Source organism: Staurois parvus, unplaced genomic scaffold (genome assembly GCF_062004578.1).
Source record: "Staurois parvus isolate SC_StPar_1 unplaced genomic scaffold, SC_StPar_1.0 ptg000056l, whole genome shotgun sequence".
In the NCBI taxonomy this organism is placed as follows: Eukaryota; Metazoa; Chordata; class Amphibia; order Anura; family Ranidae; genus Staurois; species Staurois parvus.
Genome location: NW_028317852.1, coordinates 15008668 through 15035032, shown reverse-complemented (window position 1 = coordinate 15035032; position 26365 = coordinate 15008668). Strand labels below are relative to the sequence as shown.

General features: G+C 46.4%; 1 protein-coding gene across 1 annotated transcript in view; it reads left to right on the top strand.

Moving 5' to 3' along the window:
• LOC149470020 (C4b-binding protein alpha chain-like) overlaps positions 1 to 26365 on the top strand; it is a 181601-nt gene that overhangs the window by 42444 nt on the left and 112792 nt on the right. The window contains exons 9-10 of the mRNA XM_089668352.1: positions 2055 to 2234; positions 19125 to 19310. Coding sequence (XP_089524478.1) covers positions 2055 to 2234; positions 19125 to 19310 — 366 coding nt within the window. The remainder of the gene's footprint in view (positions 1 to 2054; positions 2235 to 19124; positions 19311 to 26365) is intronic.

The following is a 26365-nucleotide window of genomic DNA, read 5'->3' as shown; positions in this document are numbered from 1 at the left end:
TGCATCAGTGAGCACCCTGTGTGACATATACCCCTTCATGGTTTATTTTACATTTCTGCAAATTGAATAAAAGGTAGAAAAAAAACAATTTGGCTTTTAAGGCACCACACATGAAATTTACAAGACATTTACAATATAAAAAATGTTTATTATTTTATATATACAATATATTATTATACAATTATTATTATATATACAATAACTTAAAATCATAAAAGTTTTTAAATCATATAAATATCAGTATTTGTCTTATGAATGATTATGTTGTAAACCTGTACTACATTGCCGTGATCATGATGAAATACATATATGGTTAGACGTTACAGGAAAAGTTCACCATTTTTTTACAGGTAAAATAATGTGTATTTACTTTTTTTTTGAGCCTGGAAAGCATTGCATTAGCGATCAGCAGATCACTGGTGCCATGCAGGACTATTTCAAACTGTCAGTGTACAGGCTTGACCATACATCCCGTATGGGCAAGCAGATACAGTCTGACAGGAATATACCATGAACTACCACAGTGCTCAACAGTGCTGTGGTAGTTCATTGAGAACTACAAGCTGACAGCCTCAAAGGTAGTACTCTCTGAATGAATAATGTGGCCATGTGGGCGGAGCCATGCATAGCCGTGCTGTTTTTAAAAACTGACATCTAGTATGGGGAACTTTTTCTCTTACTGCTTTCACAGGGAGGGGTGGAACATGTAACAGGTTCCCAAAGGTGGACTTATCCTTTAAGCCTATCCACAATGCTGGATATTTATGGTGTTGTCCACAGACTACAGGCTCAATACATTTTGCAGCAAATTCTGCTTCCTCAGGAGCACAGTACAGGTTATCTATAATATAGAATTATGACAAGTACAGTCAAGTATAAACCATATTTATAACAAACATATACATAGAAAGTACAAACAGTATACTAGTGATATTCTAAATGGTAACAAATACCTTACCACAAAATTATAAAAACCTTCTAGACACTTCTTGGTATCTCCAGGTGGCCACACTACATCTCTCAAGAGAAACACCCCCCCCCTCCCAAAAAGAAAAAAAAGAAAAAAACGAGCATCAAAGCATTGGAGTACACACAGGGGCAGCCACCACAACCAAGGGCAGGAGGTGACTTGAGAAATAGGCAGCTCTAAAAATCCAGATATTAGGGGGTTAAAAATACCCAAAATATGGACCTAATATAAATAAGTATTATAAAGATGTAGTATCTAGGGAGCATAATAACAGCTAACATGGTGCCAATAAACCCTTCACAACAAAACCATTCTTAAATCCTCAACCACAAAAACCCAAAAGCCAAAAAATCTAAAACCAAACGTATTACCTCCTAGAAACCACACTCAAACTATAGCACACTAGATATATGCACCACAAATGCACACACACCATCACAACATAATCATACATTCACAGACAGTCATACCACACCTCCCACCCAACCACATACATCTGCATGATCCCACACTCACTCTTTATTTCATTTGTTTAACTGAGGATGTAGCACCTACATGCCGGTTACCCTGTAGAGCTGGTTTCTTTTGTTTACATTTCTTTAGTTGCTTCCTAGTTTCTGGTCAAGGACAAAATGATGTCATATATTCCATGAGTTGTCTTGGGCATTTTTTTTCTTTCATCTGAGAAGAGGAGGAGGGGTTTTCTCAGTTAAGCATATCCTCCTGTCTAAGCTAAGGGAGATTGATTCCAGAAAGTAAATGTTACCTGAATCATCTGGCCTTACCCACAATGGACACGGGTAGAAAAGCTAGGGAAGGGGAATCTTTTTCAAAATGATTTCTCAACAAAATAGATCATGCAGACATGAATGAATGGGTAAGTTTGCTTTGGATATTAAAAATGAATTAAATAGTGTTTTCAGTTTGTGGTGCTCAGATACAGTTTTGTTCTTTAAGTAAATAGATAAAAAAAAAATACTATAGCACACATCAAATGTTTCTAATTCTTCTTGAAATCATAGCTACATATCAATATGTATTGTATATTAATAATAATATCTAATAATATGTTTTTCATCCACAGTGGTTAATTGCTTTAATCCACATGTATTCAATGCAAGGAAGATATATGGAGGTTCAGGCCCATATAATTTGAATTCTGTTGTGAGATTCAGGTGCACATCAGACTATGTGTTGAATGGATCTGACACTATTAAATGTAATCAGAATAGTGAGTGGGAACCAGCTTTTCCAAGATGTCTTGGTAAGTCATTGAACATTTTTGCTCAAATAAAATTTGTGAGGAATGAGATTTGTGTCTTTGAGTTATATGGAAGGTTGTTTGATCCCTCCCCAGTATGCATTTACCATAATACACATTTGACTTTATTAGCTAAAGTATTTGAAATTTAAAAAAGAATTTGTACTGCCAGTTCAAAACAATACTTAGTTGCTTAGATATCGACCAATATCTAGTAAAGCATGCCATGAAAGTGATGTAATGAATATATATTTGTATGTCTTCATAGTAAGTGTTTTTTCTATATACACTGTTCAAAAAATTAAAGGAACACTTTTTAATTAGAGTATAACATCAACTCAATGAAACTCCTGGGATATTGATCTGGCCAGTTAAGTATCAGAGGGGGTTGTTAATCAGTTTCAGCTGCTTTTGTGTTAATGAAATTAACAACAGGTGCACTAGACTGGCAACAATGAGATGACCTCTAAAACAGGAATGGTTTTACAGGTGGAGGCCACTGACTTTTTTTTCCCTACACATCTTTACTGACTGTTTTTCACTGGTTTTGAATTTGACTAGGGTCAGTGTCACTACTGGTAGCATGAAGCAATACTTGGACCTTACAGAGGTTGCGCAGGCAGTCCAACTCCTCCAGGATTGCACATCAATATGTGCCATTGCCAGAAGGTTTGCTGTGTCTCCCAGCACAGTCTCAAGAGCTCGGAAGATATTCCAGGAGACAGGCAGTTATTCTAGCAGAGCTGGACAGGGCCGTAGAAGGTCTTTAACCCATCAGCAGGACCGGTATCTGCTCCTTTGTGCAAGGAGAAACAGGATGAGCACTGCCAGAGCCTTACAAATGACCTACAGCAGGTAACTGGTGTGAATGTCTCTGACCAAACAATCAGAAACAGACTTCATGGGGGTTGTCTGAGGGCCCGCTCTCCCCTAGTGGGCTCAGTGCTCACTGCCTGGCACCATAGAGCTCGATTGGCATTTGCCATTGAATTGGTAGGTCCACCACTGGCGCCCTGTGATTTTCACAGATGAGAACAGTTTCACCCTGAGCACATGTGACAGATGTGAAAGGGTCTGGAGAAACTATGGAGAACATTATGCTGCCTGTAACATTGTTCAGCATGACCGTTTTGGTGGTGGATCAGTGATGGTCTGGGGAGGCATATCCATGAAGGGACGCACAGGCCTTTATAGGATAGACAATGGCACCCTGACTGCCAATCGATATTGGGATGAAACCCTGGGACCCATTGTCAGACTCTACACTGGTGCAGTTGGTCCTGGGTTCCTCCTGGTGCACGAAAATGCACGGCCTCATGTAGCAAGAGTATCCTGGCAGTTCCTGGAGGATGAAGGAATTGATACCATTAAATGGCCCCACGTCGCCTGACCTAAATCCAATAGAACACCTCTATGATATCATGTTTTGGTCCATCCGACACAGCCACGTTACACCTCAGACTGTCCAGGAGGTCAATGATAACTTGTTCCAGATGTGGGAGGAAATTCCCCAGGACACCATCCATTGTCCATTGTCTCATTAGGAGCATGCCCCCCAATGAAATTTCAGCAAAATGGACTAACCTGCTGCATAATTTTTTCACTTTGATTTTCGGGGTGTCTTTGAATTCAGTCCTCTGTAGGTTGATAATTTTCATTTCCATCAATGATGGGGCATCCATACACTCTTAACACATTACCCAGTCCATATCAGTATAGATATACAGCATGATATTTTTCACCATTGAGATCTGATGTGTTTTCAAAGTGTTCCTTTACTTTTTTTTGAGCAGTGTAATAAAAGTCAGTAGACCTGGGTAAAATGAAAAAATGAACAGAGTTTCTAGCGGTGAGAAAGGGAAATATCAATAGGTATGGCTATGGATTTAGTAAAGTTGACTGTCTGTCTAGAAAGGTAAGCAAATTGTCGCAAAGGTGTGAGTAAATTTGGCAGGGACTTGGCTAGCTGAGACAGAAATAACACCATATCATCAGCATATAAGCAATGCTTATATTTGTACAATTAACACATTTAGCCCCTAATATCAGGATGCAGGGTGACAGTGATAGCTAAAGGTTCTATAGCTAGTGCAAACATAAGGCTGGTCAAAGGACACCCCTGTCTGGTGCCCCTTGTCATTGCGAAGAAATCTGAGTTACAGCCAGGAAGCTTTATTCTAGTTTTAGGTGAATGATACAAGGCCTGAAACCTGTGAAAGAAGTCAGCACAAAAGTCATAATATCTTATTTGTAAGGATATACATTCAAATGCAGTAAATACTGTATGTCTAAACTAAGAAGCAGGAGAATTTGAGCTCATGAATTGGCATCTTGAATAATGTTCGATACTATACAGTTGTTATCAGTGATCAATCTGTTAGGAGTAAATCCTGACTGGGCGGGGGAGATTAAAGTAAGGATGACTGAGGCAACTCTGCCTTCTAATAGTCTGCTAAATATTTTAAGGTCATTATTAATAACAGAAATTGGTCTAAAGTTTTGTGGTAAAGAATGATCTTTATTGAGTTTTGGGAGCAGTCATATGTTGCCTAATTGGTATTAGGCAACATATCACTGCTCCCAAAACTTCAGGAAAATGATTACCTGTCAACATATAGAAATAAATTAAAAAGAAAATTTAGATGAGGAACTAGTATAATGGCAAACTTCCTATAATAGACCGAGGTGAACCCGATAAACTGGGAGCAGTAGAGGACTTTAGAGATTTAATGACCTATGGATTTCCTCATCTGTGCAAGTGGGAGCCTTAAATATAGCCATTTAGGAAAGTGAAAGAGGGGGTACTGGTATGGTGTCTAACCAGAATACAGCTGATGAAGGTATCAAAGTAACAGGCGAATACTATAGGTTGGTGTAAAAATTTGCTGCAAGGTCTATAAACCTGGGGGAATGAAGGGTATAATTAGGCTTACGTGCAAACATTGTAGAAGCTGAATTACTCTGCAAGAAGAATGTTTCTTTAGACCATCTAATTGGTCCCTCCACCCTCCCAGGAAGGAGCGTGTCCAACTCCAAGTGTTTCTGTGAAATTTGTAGAGCCAGTGATGTGTAGACTGTCCAATTCTTTAGTTAGTGAGAACAATTTATGTCATTTTTCTGTGTTGCATGCTGCAGAAAGGCCTATCAAATGTTTACATAATACAGTCTTGTGAGTTACCCATGTAGCGCTACCCTGTTGTGGGTATCCCTAAACTTCTGTTCACACAGCCAGGAAACAGGTATTTGTAACATAGACTTGCATCCAAAGACAGTGACCAGACCATAAACTTGGTTTTGTTGTTTTTTAGGGGAATTCAACTTGGATAGGAATAATGGGATGCCCAATTTGCTTCAAATCAATGGGAGGGGGACACTTCCTTCCTAAGTACAAAGCAGATCCTTCACTGTTCTTTTCCTGAAAGCCATTAGTCATTGCTGATCAGTAACAGCTACTCCTTCCGGCGAGGAACTAGCAGCCCCTCAGAAATCACTTTACTTCTCATAACTACATGCAGAGACCTCATCTCTACCCCTTACAGAGCTTCTCCCAGCTCCACAGCCTCTCTCCCAGGAAAAGGATAAAGGATTGAGCTCAATGCTGTCCTTAGAAAGCTTGCTACATTTTGCAGTCTTTCCCCTTGTATATCCCAAAGTATGCTGCTGTACTGTCACTGTCCTCTTTGCTCTTAGTTCTTGATCCCATCAGCGCCTCTCTGCAGAATGTATCCTCTTGAGCCAGCCCAAGCCCAGCCTAGAGGTTGCCCACCCCCCCTCCCGAGACTTAGGGATCCCCTCCTAGACAATGGCAGTCTCCTCAGCAGTCCATCTTCCACCTTACTCCTCTGTCAGCCTGACTCTACCATATTTATAGGTCAGTCCACCACTCTACCAGTGTCAGGGCAGGGCTGTGGAACGGACAGGTAGGCCTAGTGGCAGGGTAACGCACTGGCTGACGACAACCACCACCAACAGACTGAAGTCCCTCAGGGCGCGGAGTCTAAGTCCCAGGCTGCCCTTCACCAGGGCCCCTGATGGTGGGGATGGACTTGACGCAACCAGGGACCAGGTCGCGGCCCCCGAGACACCCCAGCTGCGGTAATGGCCGCCGCCAATGGCGTGTAGTTGGTGAGAATGACAATAGCGTAGTCAGACAAGCCGGGTCAATAACAACGGGACAAAACAGTACAGAACAGTAGACAGAGAATCACAGGTCACGGGCCGGGTTCAGCAACAGAAGGTCAGATCAAAGGGAAAGGCAGAGAATGGTCTTAGTCACAAGCCGAGTCAGAATACCAGAAGAGTCACGAGCGTATACACAGAGCTGTAGCAAGACCAAGACACAAGACACAAGTGCAAAGAGCATGTGCAGATCCCAGGCTTATATGTACTCAGCCACACCCCTCTGGGGGATGGACCTCAGAGACCTGAAGGCATAAAAGATTCCCATCATGCTCAGCAGAAATCCAAGATGGATGCTAGCACATGGAGTAACATAACCTCTGGGAAAAGGTAGGACCTTGACAGTACCTCCTCCTCAAGGGCCCCTCCCCCTCCGCGGCTCAACAAAAGGTTTCCGAGGAAAGCGGGTATGAAACGCGCGGAGGAGGGCAGGAGCATGGACATCCGCGGAAGGAACCCAGGAACGCTCCTCGGGACCATAACCGCGCCAATGAACCAGGAACTGTAATCGGCCGCGCACCAATCGAGAGTCCAGGATCCGGCTCACCTCATACTCCTCATGACCGTCAACCCGAATGGGACGGGGCCGAGGCAGAGAGGTAGTGAAGCGATTGCAGATCAGAGGTTTCAACAGTGATACATGAAAGATATTGGAGATCCGCATCCCAGGTGGAAGGGCAAGGGCATAGGCCACCGGATTCACCTTGCGGAGAATGCGAAAAGGACCGACAAAACGGGGAGCTAGTTTGGGTGTGGGCACCCGAAGATTGAGGTTACGAGTAGACAACCACACCCGATCGCCGACCTGGTATGAAGGAGCGGGCAACCGTCTGCGATCAGCCTGGAACTTCTGACGCTGAGCCGAGTCCCTCAAAGCCCTCTGGATCTGCCCCCATGAAGAACGCAGGGCAGCAAGATGGTTCTCCACAGCCGGAATGTCCTGTGGTGAGAACCTCTCAGGTAATACCGCGGGTTGGTACCCATAGTTGGCCATGAAGGGGGACATCCCGGAGGAGGAGTTGACCGCTGAGTTCCTGGCAAACTCAGCCCAAGGCAGGAGATCGGCCCAATCGTCCTGATGGTCCGAGATATAACACCGAAGGAATTGTTCTAAGGCCTGATTGGAATGCTCCGCAGCCCCATTGGACTGCGGGTGGTAGGCTGAAGAAAAGGAGAGACTAATGCCCAACTGGGAGCAGAAGGCGCGCCAGAATCTGGACACGAACTGACTCCCGCGGTCCGAGACAATCACCTTGGGCAACCCATGCAGGCGAAAAATCTCCCTGGAAAAGACCGTGGCCAGTTCTTGCGCTGTTGGTAATTTCCTGAGTGGAATACAATGGCACATTTTGGAAAAACGATCGACGACCATGAGGATGACCGTATGACCCCGAGACACAGGGAGGTCTACAATAAAGTCCATGCCCAGGTGTGACCAAGGACGCTCCCCATTGGGAATGGGTTGCAGAAGACCCATTGGAAGATGCCGTGGAGATTTATTCTGGGCACAGATCGAACATGCCGCTACATAAGAGGCGATGTCGGCACGGAGAGTTGGCCACCAGAACAACCGAGAGACGACCCAAGACAACTGGTTCCTCCCCGGATGCCCGGCAGTTTTGGAGTTATGGTAGGTACGCAGCAGACGGGTGCGCAACCCCTCGGGTACAAAACATCTACCCTCCGGTCTCTCGGGAGGAGCGTCAGTTTGAGCCGCCAAAATCTGCTCCCCAAGGGGAGAAGTCAGACTGGTACGAATGGCAGCCAGGATATGATCCGGAGGTATGACCGAGGTTGGCTCAGAGTCCTCCCTGGACAACTCAGAGTATTGCCGCGATAATGCATCAGCCCTGACATTCTTGGAACCAGGCAAATAGGAGACCACATAGTTGAACCGCGACAAGAACAAGGCCCATCTGGCTTGACGGGGTGTCAATCTTTTGGCCTCCGAAAGATAAGTCAGGTTCTTATGATCGGTAAGAATGAGGACCGGAACTGCGGAGCCCTCGAGCAGGTGCCTCCATTCCTTGAGAGCCAGAATGATTGCCAACAACTCCCTATCTCCAATCTGGTAGTTGCACTCTGCAGAGGAAAGCTTCCTGGAGTAGAACCCACAGGGAAGTAGGGGTCCATCGGGCGACCGACGTTGAGACAGGAGAGCGCCTACTCCTGTCTCGGATGCATCAACCTCAAGGACGAAGGGCAATCCAGGATTGGGATGAGACAGTATCGGAGCCGAAGCGAAGGCGGATTTCAGAGCCTCAAAAGCTACGATGGCCTCGGATGGCCACTCGTGAGGATTGCTGCCCTTCTTGGTTAGGTCTGAGAGAGGTTTTGCCAGCGTGGAGAAATTTCTGATGAATTTCCGATAGTAGTTGGCAAAACCTAAAAAGCGCTGAATGGGCCGAAGGCCATTGGGACGAGGCCACTGCAGAACTGCCGAAACCTTCTGAGGGTCCATGGAGAATCCCTCCGCAGAAATGATGTAGCCTAAAAAGGCAACTTGGGATCGATGGAATTCGCACTTCTCAAGTTTACAAAAAAGTTCGTTCTCACGTAATCGTTGCAGCACCTGCTTGACATCCTGGATATGGGACTCCATGGAGGCAGAGTAAACCAGGATGTCATCCAAGTAAACTACCACGCACTGCTGCAACAAGTCACGAAGGACATCATTTATGAATTCCTGAAAAACTGCGGGCGCGTTACACAACCCGAAGGGCATCACCAGGTATTCGTAGTGACCGGTTCTGGTGTTAAACGTGGTCTTCCACTCATCCCCCTGTTTGATCCGTACGAGGTTGTACGCCGCCCTAAGGTCAAGTTTGGTAAAGACTGTTGCCCCCTTAAGGCGGTCGAACAACTCAGTAATCAAGGGAATCGGGTAGGCATTCTTAGTGGTGATTCGATTGAGACCCCTATAATCGATGCAAGGCCTCAATTCACCACCCTTCTTCTTTACAAAGAAAAAGCCCGCTCCTGCTGGGGAAGTAGACTTACGAATGTGCCCCCGGGAAAGCGCATCCGCAACGTACTCCTCCATGGCCTTATTCTCCGCAACCGAGAGAGGATACACCCTGCCACGCGGAGGAGTGGCACCGGGTTGCAAGGATATGGCGCAGTCGTAAGGACGATGAGCAGGTAAGGCACCAGCGCGTACCTTATCAAACACGTCCTGGTACTCCCCATAATCAGTGGGCAACGCAGAGTCTGAGGAGGCACACAACACCTTAACCGGCCCACGGATGCACCCGGCCCCACACTGTGAAGACCACGAGAGAATCTCGGCAGTTTGCCAATTGAAGGTTGGATTGTGCATCTGGAGCCAGGGATACCCCAAAACCACCGAATAGTGCGGAGAAGAAATCACCTGGAAACAGGCCAACTCCCTGTGAACAGCCCCAATAGCTACCTCAACTGGCATAGTCTCGTGGGTAACCTGCGGTGGTTGCAGGGGCCTGCCATCTATCGCCTCGAGAACCAATGGGGTAACTCGAGCCTGCAGGGGAATGGAGTGCTGGGCAGCAAACGAGCTGTCCATAAACAACCCGCCAGCCCCAGAATCTACCAACGCCTGGGCCGTCACCGAGCCCTCCGCCCAAGAGAGGACAACGGTGATCAGTGGCTTATCTCTGCGGAACGCCGGGGACGAGGAGACTCCACCCAAGATCTGTCCCCGACAGGATCTCAGGTGCGAGCGTTTCCCGGACGGACCGGACAGGACTGCCGAAAGTGCCCACCAAGACCACAGTACAGGCAGCGACCCTCCCGACGCCGAGCGGCCCGCTCTCCCTCGGAAAGGCGAGCAAACCCCAGCTGCATGGGCTCACCACCAGACAATCTATCCCCAGGAGGCGTGGGAGGAGAGGGAGGAATGGGTGGGATAGAAAACGCAGGTGCCAGTCGATTGGAAGGCCTCCGCAGGCGTTCCTTGAGTGAAGGCCTCTCCCTGAGCCTTGTATCAATCAGGATCAGGAAGGAAATTAGTGCTTCCAGCTCCACAGGCAATTCCTTGGCTGCGATCTCGTCCTTCAATGCATCAGAAAGACCCTGAAAAAACGCAGCCACCAGAGCCTCATTGTTCCAACCCACCTCTGCTGCCAGGGTACGAAACTCTATGGCGTACTCGGCCACGGTCCGTGAACCCTGATGCATAGACATGAGCAGCTTGGCAGCCGAGGCGGAGCGAGCCGGTACATCGAATACCCTACGGAAGGCATCGACAAAACCGGAAAACTCGTGAATCACGGGGTCATTCCTCTCCCATAAGGGATTCGCCCAGGCCAAGGCCTTGTCTGAGAGTAGTGAGATGAGGAAACCCACCTTTGACCTCTCAGTCGGAAAAGCGTAGGGGATTAATTCAAAGTAAATCCCCACCTGGTTAAGGAACCCACGACACTGACTCGGCTCACCCCCAAAGCGCTGCGGAAGAGGGGCTGAACCGGTCATACCTCTGGACACCGCGGGTGCCGCATCAGCCGCGGCGGTAGGCACAGCAAGCGGAACAGCAGCGGGAGCGACCACCGGAGTGACAACCGGCCTAATAACACCAGGAGTAAGGTGCGCGGTGCGTGCCAGCAGAGTTTGCAACGCCTGAGCGAACTGATCCAACAGGAGATCCTGTTGATCCAGTCTGGCAACCAACATAGGAAGTGAAGGCGTACCTGCACCGTCAGGATTCATGGCACTTGTGTAATGTCAGGGCAGGGCTGTGGAACGGACAGGTAGGCCTAGTGGCAGGGTAACGCACTGGCTGACGACAACCACCACCAACAGACTGAAGTCCCTCAGGGCGCGGAGTCTAAGTCCCAGGCTGCCCTTCACCAGGGCCCCTGATGGTGGGGATGGACTTGACGCAACCAGGGACCAGGTCGCGGCCCCCGAGACACCCCAGCTGCGGTAATGGCCGCCGCCAATGGCGTGTAGTTGGTGAGAATGACAATAGCGTAGTCAGACAAGCCGGGTCAATAACAACGGGACAAAACAGTACAGAACAGTAGACAGAGAATCACAGGTCACGGGCCGGGTTCAGCAACAGAAGGTCAGATCAAAGGGAAAGGCAGAGAATGGTCTTAGTCACAAGCCGAGTCAGAATACCAGAAGAGTCACGAGCGTATACACAGAGCTGTAGCAAGACCAAGACACAAGACACAAGTGCAAAGAGCATGTGCAGATCCCAGGCTTATATGTACTCAGCCACACCCCTCTGGGGGATGGACCTCAGAGACCTGAAGGCATAAAAGATTCCCATCATGCTCAGCAGAAATCCAAGATGGATGCTAGCACATGGAGTAACATAACCTCTGGGAAAAGGTAGGACCTTGACAACCAGGGCATCCAAACCTAGGATTGGCCGGACCCCTCATGAATATGCAGATTAAGCCTCCACCTCTCCATCTTACCAACCTCTGGAAGGTTCTATGGTCTTCCAGAGTCTGGAGGATATGATAGAGCCACAACCTATAGAGTTGTCAAGCTGACCTGCAATAACCCAACCTTACATGATCCACACAACTACCATGAGCCATAAACAATGATTTTACCTGTAATATTCTACACTATTGTAGTGCTACACCCATAAATTAGTATCAAGGATGCCGGGTAGAATTAGTTTGAAACTATTCAGCTAATTTGGGACACTTCCTGACAAGTGGTGTTGATCAGACTACATTGAATCATAGAATTGCCAAGAATACGGAGAAATTGCAACCAATAATAATGTGAGGGGAGTTAAGAACATCAAAAAAGCATTGAAAAATATAGTGGGCACAGCATTTGGTGCATACACCGAACCAGTAATAAGTTTACATCCAGCTAACATACGTTTAAGAATAATAAATGTATCTGCATCCATATTTATATATTGAATATCTATTGCTACAGAGTTGTTTATAAAAATCGCTACAACCCTCTGCTTAGCAGAGTAAAATGTAGAATGGAAAAGTGGAAGTTTTGTGAAAAAAAATTGGGGTGATGTGAGCAGGAAAAATGTGTTTCCTATAATAGGATAATTTTAGCCCTAATTTCTTATATTGTAGGAAAGCTTTCCTTCTTCTATTGGTGCAGTTAAACCCTTGAACATTATGAGAAATTAATTTAGGTGCCATACAGAATAATTGGGTAAGCTATATAACTTAGCTGGCATCAAGCACACAAGCATTGACATACTGGAGGTAGTATGGACATTATGAGATAGCGTATCATCATAGATGGTATAAACCCAAAAAAAGCTTCATCATAAGGATAAGCACAAGCACCTGTTGGGAAAACCAAATAATTAAAAAATGAACCATTAGAACCTTGTAATACAGTATAACGCTAGCAATATTAGCATCTGGGTCAGGAAGGTAGAATTGACCTGACAAAGCAAAACAATAACAAAATGCATATAGTCCAACCAGGAGGGGTAGACAAAAAAACCCAAGAGGGAGCAATATCTGTAAAAAAAAAAGAGCAATAAAACCAAAAGTCAAATACCAGTCCAGTCTGGAGGTAGATCTGGTGGGGAAGCATTGCATAAACATGAGAGGACAAAGCCTGCGGAGACATATATCAGACCTAATAATTGTGCATGAGATAGCTATTGCATAAACGAGATACGCAAAACCCGTAAACAAAAGCAAATAATTTGTGAGCTTTAAGGTAATATGTGCTTATATCGAATAGTTTAAGTCCCAAGTCCTAGAGTGATCATAATTGACCATCCAACAACATATATAAAAAAAATTTGGAAATCAGACCAGTAGGTAAATGCAATGTGCTAGAGATTCTGTATATAGCCCCACAGAACTTTGCACAGTCCACATGTGTTTATCTGCTGCTTTTCTGCTAACAGAAACAGGAACTTTATTATGAAGAAATAACAGAGTTTAACTATAGTTACAGCTTATAAACACTGCCATATACTGGTTAAAGAAGATATCTCCTCGACCTTTCCGCGGCCTTCGACACAGTTGACCACCCCCTCCTCCTTAATAAACTACACTCCCTTGGCATCAGAGACTCCGTTCTCTCCTGGCTCTCCTCCTATCTATCCCAACGCTCCTTCAGCGTTACCTATAACGCTACCACCTCCACCTCTCTCTCCCTCTCTGTTGGGGTCCTCCAAGGCTCTGTCCTTGGGCCCCTTCTCTTCTCCATCTACATCTCCTCCCTCAGCAAACTGATACACTCCCACGGCTTCAACTATCACCTCTACGCTGATGACACGCAAATTTACCTCTTTACCCCTCACCTCACCCCTTCAGTCTCCGCCCGTATCGCCCACCTACTGAACGACATATCAGACTGGATGTCGCTCCATTTCCTCAAATTGAACCTTTCCAAAACCGAGCTCCTAATTTTCCCCCCAGCCCGCGCCCCCCCCCCATCCTCTCCATCACAACCAACAACGCCATCATCAGTCCCACCCCGCAAGCCAAAGTCCTAGGTGTCACTCTAGACTCAAACCTGTCCTTCCAACCCCATGTCCAGTCGTTGGCAAACTCATGCAGGCTCCACCTCTGCAACATCTCCAAAATACGCACGTTCCTAACCCCAGACACTACTAAACAACTCGTTCACTCCCTTATTATCTCACGTCTGGACTTCTGCAACTCCCTTCTCACCGGCCTACCCCGACACAGGCTATCCCCGCTTCAGTCTATCCTGAACTCAGCGGCCAGACTCATCCCCCTTACCAACCGCTCCACCTCTGCCACCCCCCTCTGTCATTCCCTCCACTGGCTTCCGATTGCCCACCGCATTAAATTCAAAATACTAACGCAGACATACAAAGCCATTCACAACGCTGCCCCAAACTACCTCACCGACCTGATACCCAAATACCACCCAACCCGTACTCTTCGCTCCTCACAAGACCTCCAACTTTCTAGCTCCCTGGTCTGCTCCTCCCACTCCCAACTGCAGGACTTCTCCAGGACGTCCCCCATCCTCTAGAACTCACTACCCCAATCCATCAGACTGTCACCTACCCTCCTCACCTTTAGGCGCACCCTGAAAACCTATCTCTTCAGGGAAGCCTACCTCACCCTCACCTAACAGCCGATCTCCTCCTACCACTCCATCCCCCACAGCCACTTCCTCCTGTACCACTATCCTCTCCCTCCTAGATTGTAAGCTCGAAAGAGCAGGGCCCTCGAACCCCTCGTGTATTGTTTTGTTACTGTATTGTCTCATTGTCAGGGACCATCGCGACGCATGGGTCTGCACATGCGTAGGTGTCTGTCAAGACATGCAGGCATCAGGGCACTAGGACCCAGGCGCACCCGTCGCCTATGACGGTGCTGGGCAGGCACTAGGACCTAGGCTGCACCTGTCAAGTGCAGGGCGGGCTACTTAAACCAGCCCTGCACAGACACAAGTTGCCGTATGGTCTGATCTGGTTCCTGTGTTCCCGTTGTTTGAGATTCGTTGCTGACCTGCCTGGACCTGACCTCTGCTGACTTCTCCTGCTCTGACCCCTGGCTAAGTTTGACCTCTCTTTTTGGATATCCCTACCTGATCTGAACGACTGGTACCGACCCCGGTGAGTGACCTGACTATTCTTCTGCCTGCTGCCTTGTACTACGCTGACCCCTCTGTTACCGACCTGGCCCGTTTGACCACGCTATTGCTCAGCCATCCATCTGACCCGCATGGATTAGCTGCTACTCTCCAGACCTGTCTGCCTCTTCACGTCAGGCTCTCTACCTGTCATTACCTCTGGTGATTCCTCTACCTCAGGTGGGTGTACTCAGGGGCCGCGACCTGGTCACTGTCCGCTCCAAGCCCACCCCCACCATCAGGGGCTCTGGTGAACAAGCGAACTGGGGCTTAGACTCAGCGCCCTGGGGAATCCTGTCCTGGGGACTGCTAGAGTACACCAGGTGGTCCATAACACTCATGTTCTGTCCCCCACTATAATGTACAGTGCTGAGCAAACCTTTTGGCGCTATATAAATACTGTATAATAATAATATAATAATAATCTCTACTGAATACTGATACTGATGTAGTTGATGTACAAAAATACATTAACATTGTATTCCAACACCTCCACGTAACAACTACTCCTTATATTAGTCCCATTTCGGATCTCAGTTCTATAAATCTGTTTCTTGTAAGCAGTTTTGTCAAAGCATCTGATCCACGTTTGGTTCTCATGGGTTAGAAGTCTTTGAATCTCATCCCATGAATCTGGCTTTGGTTTTAATGCTATGCAAGCAACCTAGGACAGACATTTGGTTGTGGGCACATCAGTGGGCTGCACCTTAGGAAGCAGGCTGAGAAAGGTTAATTGAAGTTTATTAACATAAAATTACTCTTACAATACCAACACCAATAAACCATACCAATGTAAAGTGACAAAATAAATGTGAAAGTGCAGCAAACCAAACGATAACCTAACTAACTATATACAAATTAAAAAAGCACACATAAGCAGGGCAAGGTCAGGGCTAAGACAGGAATTGAGGAGCAGTGAGCAAGGTACTGGGAGAGAAGGATGAGGGGTACAGGGAGCAGGTCATAGGAACAGGTCTCAGGGTCAGGTGTAGGAACAAGGTTCAGGCTGGGACACAGCTTGCAGGAGAAATACTGAAGCACTGAACCTCAATTATGGGCGGGCTTATACACCTTCCAGCAGCCTAATTATTCTGACAGCTCAGCTGCTTGGAGACACCCACTGGTGACCACAGCAACTGCGCTCTTTGACTTTGGGAACCACAGTGCCACCAGCAGATGACCCAGGTGATGACACAAGTCCTGACAGGTGGATTTCCTGATTGAAGCCTCTGGTAGCCTGCTTTCTACTTTCACAGAATTTGGATTGTCTGCACTAATTTCTGTTTCTGTGTCATGTTGTTGCTTATCTTAAATAAAGCACTTCAACAAAGGCAAGTACAAACATTGATGCTCCACTCCAAGTAGTCTCCACGTGTTCTTTCCTTTCTTATCTTTTCCCCTCAGCCTTCCTTTTTTATTTTCTCCTTACCCTCCAACATTCTTTTACTAACTTTTCTTTGTTATAATAACGTCTCTTCTCAAACTCCCATTTCTTTACATCTCCACCCCATCTCACAACCTGTACATATCTCCTTCTCCTTTCAATAATATTGCACTTATCATCTTCTGCTCTTTCTGAACTCACATAATGTCACTGCTTCCAAATCACTGCAGCATTTGCCCATATATAAATCATGCCTCCATCTCACCTCCCTCACCTTCCTACTACTACTCACTTGCATAGATATTGCCACAAACCCTGGCTCTAAACCATCAAACTTCCACCCACAGAACCGGCAGTCTCCCTTCTCTGGCAACAGCTGCAACCCTCACTCTCTTATCTAATTTCCCCTGCTTCCATGAGCCACCCCCCACCCCCCTTATATGCCCTTTGAAACGCTCACTCAGTCTCCAACAAACGTTCTTGAGGTCAATGACCTCATCCACTCCTACTCCCTCAACCTATTTGCTATTACCAAAACCTGGCTCCAGGAATCCGACTCCGCAGCTGCCCTCTCCCATGGTGGCCTCCTCTGGACTCACTCACCCAGTCCCAGTGGATGGAAAGGTGGCGAAGTTGGACTTCTTTTCTCACAAAGCATGTTCCAAGTTCTTCCTACACCTCCATCTCTGTCCCTCTGCTCTTTTGAAGTGCACTGTATTCACCTTTTTTCTCCTGTTTGACGGAGGAACACAGTCATTTACCAGCTTCCTGGCCTAGTGTCACACTTTCTTGATGACTTCTCCGCATGGCTGCCATACTTTCTATCCTGTGAGGTACCTGCCATCATCCTTGATGACTTTACCATTCCAATCAATGTTAACACCTCAGCCAATTCTCAACTACTCAACCTAACCTCCTCTTTTAACCAACAGAATGGACACAAACCACAACTCACTCCAATGGCAACACCCTCGGCCTTGTATTCTGCCACCTATGCACTCTCTGTAACCTCACTAACACCCCTTTTCCTCTCTCTGATCACAACTTTATCACTTTTACACTCTCCCTGTCTCCTTCCTCCCATGCCCCCAACCAGAAAAACAGTTACCCGTAGAAACCTCCGCCACTCCGCCACCTTAGCCCTTCCCTTCTTCACTCTGCTGCTTGGTAGTAATGGGCCGAATACCCCTCTGTTTGGTTTGAGGTCAAACATTAGAACCTAAGGAAAGTTTGACCGCAAAGTTCGAACTAAATGTCAGTCTATGGGACTTGAACTTGTAAATTCAAAAGTGCCCATTTTGAGGCTTATATGCAAGTTATTGGCCATAAAAGGGGTATGGGGACTCAGGTACTGCCCTGAGGGATATGAATCAGTGAAATAAAATTCAAAAAGTACAGTTTTTAAAAGGGCAGTCGTTTTTCATTGCTTAAAATGGACGTCCAGTCGGAATTAAAAAAAAAATAAAAGTCAGCAGCTACAAAGCCAGCCACAAAACTGCCCCATAGCTATATCACCAACCTTATCTACAGATATTGCCCAGATCGTCTGCTCCTTTCCTCCCTCCCATGCTCGTTTCCAGGACTTGAATGTCTCCCATCCTCTGGAACTTACCTCTTGGCAACTTCCATTACAGAGGCACCAGCTAAGCGGGCACCAACAATTTGTGGTCTTTGAAGCTCAGTAAGCTCTGACATGACTCTGTCTTACCAGCAGCACACGCAGTGAATGGCAAAAGTGAGGCTTTCCACCTGTTAGTTAAGTGTTTCCTCACACATCACATACATCACTTCCACTTTCAATGCAAAACATGTCGTCACTTTCACAACTGCAAATGTTGTAGTGTTTCCATTTGTTCCTCTAACCCCTGTATTTTCTTTTGTAACTGTATATTTTCGACCCTTTGGGTCACTTGTAACTTTTGCTTTTTAACTACCAATAAAAATAGTTTGTAAGTAAAAAAAAATCCTTACCAAAAGGTCTGGTATGCACTTTGAGGGCAACTCTGCCCATCTTTTTTTGTTTGCTATAGGATGTGCTACAGCAAAAGTGAAAATTACAAAGGAAAAAAATTATAAAATTGCTAGCTTTTTTTTTTTTTTTTATTAAAGGAACAGCACACAGTCCTCTCTATTGGTCCTCCAAAATACATATCAGACATTTGGAGAGGGCTCTGTGTGCTGATTTGTTATTAACAAAGAAGATGGCAATGATATGTAATTTGACAGCAGTTTTAAACACTTTAAACACTTGTCACTGCTACAGAGATGTGCCTCCAAGGCATGTTAATTAAATGAATTGGGCATCTTTAATGTTTCACTTCAAGCATTTTTAAAAAATCACTGTTCCTGGCAGAATGGAAATATTTAAAACTTTTTTTGCATTGGTACATGTTCCCCCGGGCATTGCCCAGCCCCCATGTTTTTTTTATTTGAATGGGGTTCAGCATCTGAACATCTTTGACATTTGTTCCATTCATGTGATGATTAAAATCATTTTGTTGTTGGGGAGGTTGTTGGGAATGCTTTTATGGAATAGCTTTAGGAAATTAGAATTTAAAAATGCTAAACATTTCATGTTTTCATGTTGTAATATTTTCTTTTATTGATGTTAGTGTATTTGTAAAACAGATCCTGTTTTATCAGATTAAGTTAAATCTGACATCCAAAATGTAATGTTCCTATTTTGGTTTTACAGTACTTACTATTTAAAAGCCTACAAACTTTCTTCCACTTTTGTAAAACAGATTATTTGCTTCTATTATAACTAAATTATAGTTTTCTTTCAGCTCTTTGCAAGTATGTTCCTGTCATCGAATATGCTGAGCTGGTAGAACCTACAAGAGAGAATGTTTTTGTAGAAGGCACAACACTCCAGTTCAAGTGCAAGAAAGGCTTTAATCCTGTTCCAGATAAAAATAATGTTCTAACTTGCCTGGGGAGAAGTTGGACTCAACCTCAAAAGTTTTGTACACGTATGTATTTGCGGATACTTAGCACCCAGCCCTCAGTATAAAAATATATAACACTGTTAGTCAGAATCCATTTTAGAATTTACACTCTAAACCTGTATCTGTATCCTGTATTTCCACCATTTAAGGTTTTCAATGCATATAAAATAACAGTCGCTAGCCAATACAGTCCTGAGTGCACCTCAAAGAACTACCTTGATAAAGGTGGGTGTATGTGCATGGGTACATACACTATGGGGGCGATTTACTAAAACTGTAGCACTCAGTATGATGGGTTATATGCTGCTACCTTCAGGTGATTGGACAGTAGCATGAGCTTTGCTGGGAAGCCCAGTACACCCTCATATAACACAACTCCATGGGATTCCAATTTTTTGCTAGAGTCTTTAGGTGATGGATTGTAAACTATTTTTTTCTTCACCACTTGGACTGAAATTTCTATCTGGATAAAACTGCTTATTGCTTCAGGACTCATTGTACATCTTCGAAACCATAGTTAGACCCCGTAGTAGCAGGGGCGGCCTGTAATGTTTGCTTTCGGCACTGGATCCTGCATTTGGCACTCACCTTAGAATGTGTTGCAACAATTGTAGTTAGCTGCAGTGTGTTATACAATTCCAAACCCTGAAGATCCTTTTTGGGGTATTTCCACTGTGATGGGTGAGGTTTTGCCTCCCCTTAGAACCTGAAGTGTGCATGAGGAAAAACAGGGTTTCTCTGACTGAGTCTTGTTTTTACATGTGGGGTGCTATTCACTGTGAGTTTTTTTCCCCTCTGTAAAAGTCTCTACTACTTTAGGGGGCTTGTCCAAGGTGGCATGGGAAGCAGACATTTAGCCACAGAGCTCTGCTGTCTGGAGTAATGTATCCATTCAGATTTGTAGTGCAGGAAATTCTAAACTGCTTTCAAAACTCCCTCTTTTACCTGTGAACCTGAGGGGACATGGCTAGACAGAGAAGCCTTGCTTACGCCTGCTGCACAGGAGACATAGCGAATCCCCTGAAACTTCGTAGGACAAAACTACACTACCTCAATCACTAACATGGCCACCCAGACAGAAGCACCAGATCCTAAGCAATAGGGCTCTGCAAATTTATTGGCAGGGATGTAGGCTATCTTGGTGTCACTGTCTGGGGTCTGGGTCCATACTAGTGCCAGGTCGTGGTCCTCAGGATCACCCCACCAGGAGGTGAGCAAGATGGGGTCCAGTTGCAGATGTAGCAGGGTAAGGATCAAGCAGAAACATAGTCAGTAACAAGCCATGAGGTAGGTGACAAGTGGTTGCACTAGATTGGTGCACCCTCTTATTGTTATGTAGCTAGTAAAAAGATACCCACAGTCCATCCTACTCCTAAGCACCACACCTGAGTCTAGCAGGTTTTGGTTTTGAGTTAGACAAGTGGATGCAGGTTGGGATCAGGCAGAAGTGTAGATGAGGATCAAGCCAAGGCCCGTAACAAATATTTGCAGGTCCGGATCAAGTGGAAATGTAGTCAAGGAACAAGCCAAAGCTGGTAATGAATGGTAGTGAAGATATGGATGGCAGCAAGAGTGATAAGAGCAAGGTATTGGTTGGAGAGAGCACAATAATCTGGCAAACAGGAAGTGCAAAGACATGGCCTAAATAGGATGTTCATGGGAGGAGAAAATAATCCAAGGTTCAAGGGAAACAAGGTACAAGGCATGATTGTCTAAGGCAGGGGTCTCCAAACTTCCTGAGCAAAGGGGGGATAGTTTTCTGGTCTTCTGACTTTGGGGGGGGGGGGGCCAGTGGGAGTGGAAAATGCAGCAGAAATAGTGCCCAATCATTGGTGTCAGTAGATGGAATGGTTCCCCAACACTGGTATCAATGAAAGAAAATGTGTCCCAATACTGGTGTCAGTGGAACGACCGGTGCCCCAACATTGGTGTCAGTGACAGAAGTAGTGCACCATCGATGATATCATTGGGAGGAAAAGGGCTCCATCTTTAGTGTTAGTGGAAGTAATAGTGTTCTGTAGTTTATATCAGTGGGAGGAATTATGTCCCAATGTTGGTGTTAGTGGAAGGAATGGTGCCTCATATCAGTCGGAGTAATAGTGCCCCAAGGGCCATATAAAGGCAATCACAGGGCGGCATCCAGCCTCCAGGCTGCAGTTTGGAGACTACTGGCCTAAAGGATCAGACAGGGAGCTGTCCAGCATCTCGGGTAGCTCAGAAAAAAAGTTACTGGTGGACACAGCAGAGGTCCTGGGTTCAGATCCAGGTCATGACTAGAGATGAGCGAATCGAAGTAGGCGAAGTGGAATTCGAGTCGAATATCGGAAAAATTTCGATTCGCACCGAATCCGAAAAATAGCCTACTTCGGACGCGCGAATCGAAATTTTTCCGAAAATGGCGGCGGACATGTGCGGCGACGGAGCGGGGATGTCTGGGAAGGCGCGCAGACAAGGCGCGCTGACCCATAATGCATTCCTTAATGACATGTGATCGCATCAGCCAATCAGCAGCCAGCCAGCCAGCACTGTGTAATGGTCGAGCTATAAATAGCGGCCATTTTGGAATTCTTCATTTGCCTCCAGTCATTGAACAGAGGCAGACCGCTCTGTATTAGGGACAGAGTTAGGGCCACAGAAACGTTACTTGGGGACAGAGAAACGTTACTTAGGGACAGAGAACCATTACTCAGGGACACAGAATTGTTAATGAGGGCCACAGAATCGTTACTTAGGGACAAAGAAACGCTAGTTAGGGCCACAGAATTGTTACTCAGGGACAGACAGAATTGTTACTGAGTGCCAGAGAATTGTTACTTAGGGCCACAGAAACGTTATTAGGGCCACAGAATTGTTACTCAGGGACAGACAGAATTGTTACTGAGTGCCAGAGAATTGTTACTTAGGGCCACAGAAACTTTAGTTAGGGCCACAGAATTGTTACTCAGGGACAGACACAGAATTGTTACTGAGGGCCACAGAACTGTTACTTAGGGCCACAGAAACGTTATTAGGGCCACAGAATTGTTACTCAGGGACAGACAGAATTGTTACTGAGTGCCAGAGAATTGTTACTTAGGGCCACAGAAACTTTAGTTAGGGCCACAGAATTGTTACTCAGGGACAGACACAGAATTGTTACTGAGGGCCACAGAACTGTTACTTAGGGCCACAGAAACTTTAGTTAGGGCCACAGAATTGTTACTCACGGACAGACACAGAATTGTTACTGAGGGCCACAGAACTGTTACTTAGGGCCACAGAATTGTTACTCGCACAGACACAGAATTGTTACTCAGGGACACAGAATTGTTACTGAGGGCCACAGAACTGTTACTTAGGGCCACAGAATTGTTACTCACACAGACACAGAATTGTTACTCAGGGACACAGAACTGTTACTGAGGGCCACAGAACTGTTACTTAGGGCCACAGAATTGTTACTCGCACAGACACAGAATTGTTACTCAGGGACACAGAATTGTTACTGAGGGCCACAGAACCGTTACTTAGGGCCACATAAACGTTAATCAGGGACACAGAATTGTTACTTAGGGCCACAGAATTGTTACTCAGGGACAGACACAGAATTGTTTCTTGAGGGACACAGAATTGTTACTGAGGGCCACAGAACCGTTACTTAGGGCCACATAAACGTTACTCAGGGACACAGAATTGTTACTGAGGGCCACAGAACTGTTACTTAGGGCCACAGAATTGTTACTCGCACAGACACAGAATTGTTACTCAGGGACACAGAATTGTTACTGAGGGCCACAGAACTGTTACTTAGGGCCACAGAATTGTTACTCGCACAGACACAGAATTGTTACTCAGGGACACAGAATTGTTACTGAGGGCCACAGAACTGTTACTTAGGGCCACAGAATTGTTACTCGCACAGACACAGAATTGTTACACAGGGACACAGAATTGTTACTGAGGGCCACAGAACCGTTACTTAGGGCCACAGAATTGTTACTCAGGGACACAGAATTGTTACTGAGGGCCACAGAACTGTTACTTAGGGCCACAGAATTGTTACTCACACAGACACAGAATTGTTACTCAGGGACACAGAACTGTTACTGAGGGCCACAGAACTGTTACTTAGGGCCACAGAATTGTTACTCGCACAGACACAGAATTGTTACTCAGGGACACAGAATTGTTACTGAGGGCCACAGAACCGTTACTTAGGGCCACATAAACGTTAATCAGGGACACAGAATTGTTACTGAGGGCCACAGAACCGTTACTTAGGGCCACAGAACCGTTACTTAGGGCCACAGAATTGTTACTCAGGGACACAGAATTGTTACTGAGGGCCACAGAACTGTTACTTAGGGCCACAGAATTGTTACTCGGACAGACACAGAATTGTTACTGAGGGCCACAGAACCGTTACTTGGGGCCACAGAAACGTTAATCAGGGACACAGAATTGCTACTGAGGGCCACAGAACCGTTACTTAGGGCCACAGAATTGTTACTCAGGGACAGACACAGAATTGTTTCTTGAGGGACACAGAATTGTTACTGAGGGCCACAGAACCGTTACTTAGGGCCACATAAACGTTAATCAGGGACACAGAATTGTTACTGAGGGCCACAGAACCGTTACTTAGGGCCACAGAAACGTTAATCAGGGACACAGAATTGTTACTGAGGGCCACAGAACTGTTACTTAGGGCCACAGAATTGTTACTCGGACAGACACAGAATTGTTACTCAGGGACACAGAATTGTTACTGAGGGCCACAGAACTGTTACTTAGGGCCACAGAATTGTTACTCAGGGACACAGAATTGTTACTCAGGGACACAGAACTGTTACTGAGGGCCACAGAACTGTTACTTAGGGCCACAGAATTGTTACTCGCACAGACACAGAATTGTTACTCAGGGACACAGAATTGTTACTGAGGGCCACAGAACTGTTACTTAGGGCCACAGAATTGTTACTCGCACAGACACAGAATTGTTACACAGGGACACAGAATTGTTACTGAGGGCCACAGAACCGTCACTTAGGGCCACAGAATTGTTACTCAGGGACACAGAATTGTTACTGAGGGCCACAGAACTGTTACTTAGGGCCACAGAATTGTTACTCGCACAGACACAGAATTGTTACTCAGGGACACAGAACTGTTACTGAGGGCCACAGAACTGTTACTTAGGGCCACAGAATTGTTACTTGCACAGACACAGAATTGTTACTCAGGGACACAGAATTGTTACTGAGGGCCACAGAACCGTTACTTAGGGCCACATAAACGTTAATCAGGGACACAGAATTGTTACTGAGGGCCACAGAACCGTTACTTAGAGCCACAGAATTGTTACTCAGGGACACAGAATTGTTACTGAGGGCCACAGAACTGTTACTTAGGGCCACAGAATTGTTACTCGGACAGACACAGAATTGTTACTCAGGGACACAGAATTGTTACTGAGGGCCACAGAACCGTTACTTAGGGCCACAGAAACGTTAATCAGGGACACAGAATTGTTACTGAGGGCCACAGAACTGTTACTTAGGGCCACATAAACGTTAATCAGGGACACAGAATTGTTACTGAGGGCCACAGAACTGTTACTTAGGGCCACATAAATGTTAATCAGGGCCACAGAATTGTTACTGAGGGCCACAGAACCGTTACTTAGGGCCACAGAAACGTTAATCAGGGACACAGAATTGTTACTGAGGGCCACAGAACTGTTACTTAGGGCCACAGAATTGTTACTCGCACAGACACAGAATTGTTACTCAGGGACACAGAATTGTTACTGAGGGCCACAGAACAGTTACTTAGGGCCACAGAATTGTTACTCAGGGACACAGAATTGTTACTGAGGGCCACAGAACTGTTACTTAGGGCCACAGAATTGTTACTCGGACAGACACAGAATTGTTACTCAGGGACACAGAATTGTTACTCAGGGACACATAATCGTTGAATTAAAGAGTATGTCAGACAACATGCAGAGGAGTGGCAGAGGAGGCAATGTTTTAGGAGCGAGCAGACGTGGCAGCAGAGGAAGGGGTCGAGGCAGCACTATTCGCAGCCAGAGGCCAGTGCTCCCGGTGTCATCCAGCGGTCGTGTCTCCACCGACAACCCTGCCGTCATTGATTGGTTGGCTCGGTCGTCTTCCTCTTCCCAGGTCACCTCTGACACCTACAGCCAACAGTCGGTGGGTACGTCAGACACAACCGTTAGTTGGCATGGCCCGGGAGCAAGCCCACTGAAATCACATGTCCTCTACCTGCCCCTGTCCTTTGCTGTTCCCTCACCAAGCGAAGTATCGCATGCTGTGGGCTCAGCCCCACTGTACAGTGAGGAAGAGCTAACAGAGGGCGGTCAGGAACGGGGGGAGACATCCGCCTTTTCAGCAGCCAGGCGAACAAGTACTGACGAGGAGAGTGGCTCGGTAGCCGGTCTAGAGACAGGTCTGTCCCCTGACCCAGACGCAGCCGAGGGGGCTAGTAGTGAGGCGGAGACCCTACTTGATGATGAGGAGGTTGATCGCACTTGGCTGCCTCGTCGTCATCATGCAATTTCTTCCGCATCATCAGGAGAAGAGGGTGCCAGCTTGGCAGCGAGCGAAACAGTCGGTGGGTTGCCCAGGAGGCAGCAGGGTCGCATCAGTGTCAGTGGAGCCAAACGTCCACGGAGTAGAGCACCAGCTCCACTGCAGCCTACCACCACGGCCAGTAGTGGTGCCGGTGCGCACGGAGGAAGTAGCAGTCAGCCAGTGAGGAGCAGCGGGGGCAAAGTTTCCTACTCGGTGGTGTGGCAATTTTTCGTCAAGCCGCCCGAGGAAGTAAACGTAGCCGTATGTCGACTATGTGGCCAGAAATGCAAGCGTGGCCAGGGGGCCCATGTTGGGACTACAGCGTTGCGTCAGCATATGCAGCGTCACCATTCGGTGGCCTGGGAAAACCGTGATAAAGATACGGCGGTTCTGCCTGCCCCAGCCCCATCACCCGCTCCGTTACTTGCTCCGTCACCCGACGTCGTCAATCACCCTCTATCAGCCAGTCAAGGCTCCAACACCTCTGCTGAGTGGAGTTGTCGC